The following is an 8,530-nucleotide window of genomic DNA, read 5'->3' as shown; positions in this document are numbered from 1 at the left end:
TTTCCTTAGAATAAGCACAATGACAAAAAATGTGCAATCAACACTCACTATTATTCATACTATAGTAATGATACAAGGACGCATCCCTGCAAATAACATTTTCAAAAAAGTGATCAATCTTTTATGGTAACATGAACTTTATTTCCTCCTTCTCATTTCTTACTTTTATAATGTTGCAGACGTCCAATGAGAAAAGTTCGTTTGGGTAACAATAGAGTCCTGCTACTATAATGTATATAATGTTTGTGTCGCCCATAGGCAATAATAAGATAAAGGGCAAATAAGAATCTAGTATTATAAAGATATTTTTATTTAAATCAAATTATTAACTGTAAAGAAAATTTACAAATGTCTTCCGTTTTTACAGTATTTATAATATATTTTATATCGATTTAATAGTGATAAATCTATATATACCTAACTAATCTTTACATATCAGCGTGTCAGACGGGGAAATAAAATAAATATTTACAACAAAACAATAATTAATAAATATAATTGCTGTACAATAGTGTACTTTTTTGATCTCTATCGTATTCATACGGCCCTTTCTAATCATATTTATTACACATTATCATAAACAATATATATTATAGTTAATCGTCAACAATTACATATCTTATTAGCAAAAGGGCCGTATCAAACAAACATCAAAAGATACACAATTAAATCTAATATCACCATAAACCTAACCTAATTAATAATACTGGTCAAAATTTTCGAATCACATGTGGGGGTCTTTCTTAACTGTCTTATTATTTCTGTAATCATTATATCTTATTTCAATCTATGTCCCGTACATATAAAATAGTCTGAGACCCCTATATTGGATCTAAAAGCGTTTTGCACAATGCTTACTATTTCTATATTTTTACTTACAAAGTTAAATATTTGATATTTCGAAATTAGAGGGCATTTGCATTAATATATACAGAGTGGATTATAGTTATCTAATTCAATATTAATTGTTAAATGAAAGATAACACAAGGTGTGTTAAGAGTTATCAACTTATCTCAAAACATTGAAATTTGGCACTACACTGTTAAAAAATTAATTTTCCTGTTGCTTTAAAGGACATATTTTTCTAAGATTATATCGTATAACATATGGAAGACAAAGCAAATGATAATAAAACCTTAAGTCAACGAACAGTTGAATCAAATTAAATGTATAGATATTATACAGATAATTAAGTTTGTTATCATAACACACCTTGAAAACCATAAAGTGAAGCAATAGTAAAAAAATATATTTAAGCAATTTGGAAAGTAGTTTATGTTATATGTCTGATTGCAGCTTATTGGTCCACCCAGTATATACATGTAAAAAAGTAATGATGTCTTTATATTATATGTGGAATAGGAAGCCGTCTTGGAAAACGAAGCCGACGAATACATTATGTTATAATTGATATTGTAAAATTTAAATAAAAACGAAAATTATTATGCATATATTAGTGACAGTTTTTATATGAAGATATTTAATATCGATTTTTTTCATAGGAAGTAATATTCGAGGTACCCAGGTACATGGTATTTAAGCACTATAATATTTCATAAAGCTCAATGAATATGTTACCTTTACGTATAGAATAATTGATTATCGTGTAACCATTATTAATTTATTGTGAGAATGCAAATAATACGGAGTTATCTTACAAGATATTTCAGAGGAATGAATCATTGCATACGGAATGAAAGAAAAAATGGCTTAATAAAATTCATATCTGAAAAATAGTTTTAAACCATAGACTTAAGCAAATAATGAAACTGATGCATTAATATATAGAATTAAACATTAACCGGAGTCGCATGTTTAAGATATTTCACACATTCAAAGATATCAAGTTATTTTTTGCATATATCTGAAACATTAAGAACATTTAATAGTTTTGATATATTCCTATAAATAAAAGAGATATAGTTTTCTAGAAAAAATAACAGTAACATTTTTTTTAATTTAAATTTGCTTAAAGTTGCTAAAATTATACTTTCATAAATGAATAAAGCTTACTATTTCATTTTGGTTACTTTTATATTTTGAACATTTTAACATAATTAGTCAGAAATATACTTATATTAATTAAATAACTAGCTATGTATGTAGCTGTGAGAAACATTGATAATGAAAAGTACCATATGCCATTAATGATTTTGAAATAAATAATAATTATAACAGTAATAATTATAACTTGTCTCGGCGATAATTATTTATTTACAGGCATGAAAAGGTGCTTATTTCGATGAAAATGAAAGAGCACCACAAATATAGTAACGGAATTGTCTTTACAAAGAGTATATTAAATGCTTATTGATAATAGATGTAATTCGACATGTAGTAATAAAAATGTTAAAACTCTATGCAGAGTATAAATCTTTACACATTATATGTTCTTATTCATATAAAAATATTTTTATAAATAACCATGTGGATATATTCCTTGTAACTGTAAAGTTTACATCCATCCACTACATCGGAAGAAAATGATATTGATATATATTTAGAACATTTAACGGCTTTTATTAATAACTTGTAGAGACAATAACACAATCATTCCAGTATGAGAAATTGCACAAAAATTACATATTTTCAACAGTATCACCATTTTGGGATAGAATATTGCACAAGATAACATTATAAATATAATTACAGAAGATTAGTTTGATAATTCATTTTCTTTTCGATTTACCGTTTACAATCAGTTCAATATTATCAATGTTTTTAACTATATTGAAAACGTGTGACAAATTGCTATAGAAAAAAAGATAAAACAAATGACATGAACTATATGAAGATGAAAAATTCAAACGATAAACTATGAAAAAATATTACAATTAAATAGATTAACCATTAAATAAGAAAATATAAATATTAACAACAACACTATTACTACAAAATTTAATTAACAAAAAAATAACAACTGTCAAAAGTTTCTGGTGAAACTTTAATATTTTGATCATACTGAAATTAAGTTTAACAAAAAAAAAGGACAATTAATTACAAAATAAACAAATAATAAATATTAGTGTGAAGATAATACTATCAATGTAATGCAAATTTGCTGGGAGTACTTGCAAAACAACAATTATACCTTGGAATAAAATAACAAATATGGAGTGTTGGTTGTGTTGTGCTTTCGATTAAGCATATCCATAAATTCCTTATCGGAGAGAATTTTAACTTTTTCATCATCAAACTCTAACCAATCACCGCAACGAGTTGCATTAAGATTTAACAACTTACATCTTATGCCGCAACACCCAATGCTTTGGCAAACTTGTACATCGTTTTTGGAGTTGGGTCCTAGTCCGTTGGTAGTTTCGGTGAGGGAATTTCCTAATGCTTTTGATTTGATAAACTTGAGTATGTTAACTGAAAGTTCCTTGCCTTGGTAGCCTTTAGGAATGCTTCTGGAGCAGTCAACATAATCTTTGGTCTGCAACTAATAATGAATCAGTGTAAGTAAAATATATTATAACTAAGTCAACTATATATATATATAGATAGATAGATAGATAAATGAATCGTTGTTCGTTAGTCTCGCTAAAGCTCGAGAACGACTGGCCCGATTTGGATAATTTTGGTCTTGAATTGTTTGTGGAAGTCCAGGGAAGGTTTAAAAGGTGAAAGGCGGTGTTTAAATAAAAACAACAATATTGTTTTTTCTTTGATGTCGAAGATCGAATCCGACAATCTACGTACGCGAGAACTTTACTTTTCAGCACGACATAATGAAATTGAGTGATTCCGCAGGCACAGTGCTCCTGTGATCCTGGAACGAGTTGCATTCCGCTATGATGCGGCAATATATTATTATGTCAACAAATCGGTAACAATTGGGGAAATGACAATAATTTGTAAATATTGCAAGGCGTTAAAATATAGTGGTGAATCTACTGGATTATGATGCGCTGGAGGAAAAGTAAAATTGCTACAATTGGTCCTACCACCAGATCATTTACGCTCTTTAGTTTCTGGGATTGGTAATGATTCTAAGCACTTCTTGGTCAACATTCAGAAATATAACAGCTGTTTTCAGATGACTTTATTTGGCGCTACACATATACAGGACAATTTCATGCGCACTTTCCCACAGTTGACTCAAAATTGCATGCAGTAGTTACCAAACATATGATACATGTACCTAGATTACCACCTCACAATTTGAAGTTAAATGTAGGATCAGTTGTCATCATGTGGCGTAACATTAATCAACCTTGACTGTGCAATGGAACAAGACTGACTGTGAAAAAGATGATGAATAACGTCATTGAGGCAACAATCATAATGGGAAAATCCAAAGGAGAGGATGTCTTGATCCCGCGCATACCGATGATTCCAACGGATTTACCATTCAATTATAAACGTTTACAATTTCCAGTACGTCTGGCATTTGCGATGACCAATAAATCTCAAGGCCAGTCGTTGGAAATTAGCGGAATCAACTTGGAGTATCCCTGTTTCGCATATGGAGGCGCATACATCGCGTGTAGGCGAGTCGGAAAACCGTCATCTAAGTTTATTTACGCACCACAAAACAAAAACTATAGTATATCAGAAAGCTTTAAATTGATTAACAAACTATATCATAACTGTGTGTGTCTGTAAATATCTAATTGAAACCTTATAAATAGCCAGTATTTCAAGAAAACTCTGTTTTTTTAAATATGAAACATCATGTGTAATTAATCGAAAATAATAATAAAAATTCATTCATACCGAGAATTTTTTTTATTAATTACGAATTATTAGGTCTTTTGCCGGGTCAGCTAGTTGTCATTGCATAATTTAAAATTTTATAAACCAACCCGTAATTAATACATTTTTCGCAAGTGTAAAGAATTTTATAAGATATACAACACAAAATAATACCAAACAACTCCTTAAAAAATTCATATTTTAATTGTATTAAATCTTTTATTCAATTCTGATTAAATAATGTAGATTTGAATATTACTTTGTTAGAACTTACTTGGGCTCGAGAGTAGGCAATATAGTGTCCTGAAGCCATACTGGTTCCTAAATGCATGATAACACAGCTAAGCCGATATTTATGGGGCGTTGTTTTCGATTTTTCCACTTTGTTACAACTTTCGCAAAAACATCGGATTTCCAACGGCGTTGGCACGTAAGTATTTACTTTTTCAACTCCCGATGATGATGTCGTAAATCTTTTCAAGTGGAGAACCATTGTGTTAGGCAACTTTTCATACAGTACCTTAAATATTAAAATAACATTTGCAGACAATTGAATGAAAAATGTACAGTATCACGTATTATGTATTACGAAACAAAAATGAAATCTTACAGTTCTTGAGGCTTCGTTGTATCGATTACAATTTTCGCAGAAATACTTGTTTTGATCGCAGAGCTTCTCTGATGCAACACATACAGTCCCAAATATAGAACTATCCGCGTTGCTAGATCCGAAGTCTTCATCTTTCGAATTGACAGGTACCTAAAAATTAAATAAAAATAATATAAAATAGATTTCATCTTAAATTAAATCCTGCCTGTATTTCTAAAAACGGTTCCTTTAATTCACTAACTTCCTCGCATTCTAAACATACTGTCCGGTGTATAGACACACCCTCAAACTCTTCAGCTATAAAATTATAACCTATTTTTCTTTTATCTGGATCTGCCAGAACGCCGTTAGAATAATTGTCAACTGTTGTTCCTGGAAAAATATATTTATGAATATTTTAAATAGACATGAAACAAAATCAATTGTTAAATATCTATACCATTTTCCTTGAGGGTATTATGCTTCTCTGCTTTTTTTGGTGGCTTCTTCCAAGATGTTCTCACGCCAAAAATTTTACTATTATTAATAGTATTTGTTGAACCGGATTCAGGAGCTTTTAAAAGCTCTGGATTTTGATCAATCTACAAATAATGACAATATAAGAAATAACGCATTCTGAAATAATATATTATTAGACTGAAGTCTACCACATACCAAACATGACAATACACAACAATATACTTCAATTATATTTATCAAGCACCACAAACCAAAGTTTATATTTAATAATTGTTAAAAAAGTATGCAGTGTATTAAAAGAAATGTTCATCAATTATGACTACTTTATATTTAAATACTTTCTTCTAAATGTAAACTTGGTGCATGGAATTCGTTTCACTCCAGTAGCGAGTGGTAATTTCTGCTTATTTGCGTGTCAATACGAGATTGATCTGCGTTCAAAAATTGAGGTATTAATTGCCACATCAACCAGATTATGCAGTAGTAAAAATTGTTTTTACATCAAATATGGTGTAGCGATGATCTATGTACAATTAATGAACTTGTGCGCTTTCGAGTTGAAAAGTTTGGATCGTCAGGAGCAGACTGGTTTACAACACATTACACTTCCTATGTTTTCTATCATTCTAGATGATGTTGGTCATATATATATTGACCTGGATTTTGAACGAGATAAATGCTTTGCACATCATTTAAATGGCGAAGACCAATAACGCGCGATTCACTCTCTAGAAACACTAAAACACAGAGATGGAATTCTTAATAGCCAGGCTACCGACTGCCCCCCAGACTCATTTTTCATGCAGTAAGCTAAACAAATATAAACATACTATTGAAGCACCTTGTATAAGATTCTAGTATAATTAAGTAATAATCAATAAAAAAACTAATACTATTACCTGTTGACTTAATTTGTCACAGGTTACTCTTAAACAGCTCAACAACTCTAGAAAAAATTCGTGCGCATCTTGTTGATGATTGCCTTCAAACAAGGTCTTTGCATCCCTTACAGCTTGTAATAAAGCTTCAGGTTGGTACGGATCAGGAGAGTCTTTTGATTCTAGATTGCTCATTGTAACAAACAAAGCATGGAGTTTTTCAGTAACTATTTGGTCTCTAGATTTTGGTATGATGTCATTGTTACCTTCAAGTAATATAAATCAAATGAGAGTTGATTAAATATGCATAATTTAAATACTTGAATAGTAATTTAATTATTAAATAATATGAAAGTAAATTAAGTGATAAGTATATAGTAAGTTCAAAAATAAATCGATACATACAAAAACTGATTTGAATTTTAAATGATAAATATACTTTTTTTCATAAAGTGTACTCTTTTATGGTAAATTTACAAATATATATATTTAGGGTAAACATACCTATTGATAACAGATCTTTACTACTCGAACTTCTCCAACTACTTCCACTAACAGCACTGCCATTTCGCCCTAAGCTACTAGTTTTTGTTTTAGTCTCCTTTAATTTCCCATTAACAAAATTAATGTCTGTGAGTAAATGATGCAGATTATGCAAAAATGTTGGTGCAAATCTTAGAGCATAAAGTATACAATTCAAAAAGCAGGTATTGCCCATATTAAGCAATGTAGCTACATTGCAATCAGATATTCCTTCTCCATTTATCACAGAAGGATGAGTTTGATCATCTAAATAATCAGCCATAGTGTCTAGTCTGATTTTTTTTACTGGTGATAATTCAGGTATAATAGTCAACTTGCAGTTTCTCTCCCTTAATTGCCTTGTACTATTTGATTTCATCAAAGAACATTTTCTTTGATTATTTTTTTTCTTGGAAATAATATTTTCTTCGACACTTTTAATATGCTTCCGCCTGGAGATACTCTTCTCTTTTAATTTTACAGAAGACTTTTTTTTAGTGCTGGGAAAATCAGAATAACCTGAATCATCAGAGGATTCTAAAAGTGATTGCAGCTTATCTCTGATATCTTCTGGTGGTTCAAAACTTATATCGAATGAATCAATATCTATATCAAAATACTCTTCCTGTTGTGAATCTTCAATAAGTTCTTGAGCCTTCTTTTCATCAACCACCGGCAAGTACCAGCACAAATCATGCTTCTGGAATAACGCTCTAGCTCTTTTTTCTGAAAATAATATAAAATAATAAATAAATAAATAAATATATATATATATATATACATAAGTATATAAAAGTATAAGTATATAAAAAGTTATAAATATATAAAAAATATAAACTAACCTATCTCATATTCAGACACATCTTTGCCAGTTTTTTTCTTTCCCACAGTTTTGATAAAATCTTTCACACACTTCCTAGTTGGATCTTCTATGTCAGTATAAGGCAAACCATGAAACACATAATCAAACTGCTGTTCTACAAAACTTCGATATTTGTATTTAGGCTTGTGTGTCATAAATGAATTAGTTGAAAAATCTATTTGGTCGCCCATCTTTTTCTTTAAACCTATACCAACAATTTTACTTTTGTCCTAATATTTTATATATAAAAAAGCCCAAAATACCTTTAAGTTAAAAACCACTATGTTATATTTAAATATAATATGTCGGCAGTTAATTAATAAATATACTGATAATAATTTAGCTCAAATCATACAATTCTTCATAAGTTGACTAATAACCTTACCAAAATAATTTAACCCGACAAACCAAACATAAGATGTTAATATAATTATACTTACATATAAGTATAAAATTAACAGATATATTAGATCTCCCAACAATACTTATGGTTTTGTGGT

At 29.5% G+C, this 8,530-nt stretch overlaps 1 protein-coding gene across 1 annotated transcript; it reads right to left on the bottom strand.

Annotated features, from left to right (window-relative positions):
- Positions 1-294: 294 nt before the first annotated feature.
- Usp1 (Ubiquitin specific protease 1) lies at positions 295-8,321 on the bottom strand. The gene is made up of 8 exons (XM_076402759.1): positions 8,011-8,321; positions 7,151-7,894; positions 6,668-6,912; positions 5,749-5,890; positions 5,515-5,681; positions 5,310-5,459; positions 4,974-5,219; positions 295-3,443 (listed from the first exon to the last, which is right to left on the bottom strand). The coding sequence occupies exons 1-8, from the start codon at positions 8,219-8,221 to the stop codon at positions 3,087-3,089; spliced, it is 2,262 nt and encodes a 753-aa protein (XP_076258874.1). The 5' UTR covers positions 8,222-8,321; the 3' UTR covers positions 295-3,086.
- Between the last annotated feature and the right edge of the window lie 209 nt (positions 8,322-8,530).

Source organism: Rhynchophorus ferrugineus, unplaced genomic scaffold (assembly GCF_030347505.1).
Source record: "Rhynchophorus ferrugineus isolate W39M unplaced genomic scaffold, kcgeb_rfMv2 rfM4, whole genome shotgun sequence".
NCBI lineage: Eukaryota > Metazoa > Arthropoda > Insecta > Coleoptera > Curculionidae > Rhynchophorus > Rhynchophorus ferrugineus.
Note: the sequence above shows the minus strand (reverse complement) of the source record. Positions and strands in the feature narration are given on the sequence as shown.

Coding starts and splice junctions, on each gene's coding strand:
- Usp1 (XM_076402759.1), bottom strand. CDS start 8,221: ATGGGCGACCAAATAGATTTTTCAACTAATTCATTTATGACACACAAG. Junction 7,895..8,010: donor TGTGTCTGAATATGAGATAG/GTTAGTTTATAT, acceptor TATTATTTTCAG/AAAAAAGAGCTAGAGCGTTA. Junction 5,682..5,748: donor TAATACCCTCAAGGAAAATG/GTATAGATATTT, acceptor ATATTTTTCCAG/GAACAACAGTTGACAATTAT.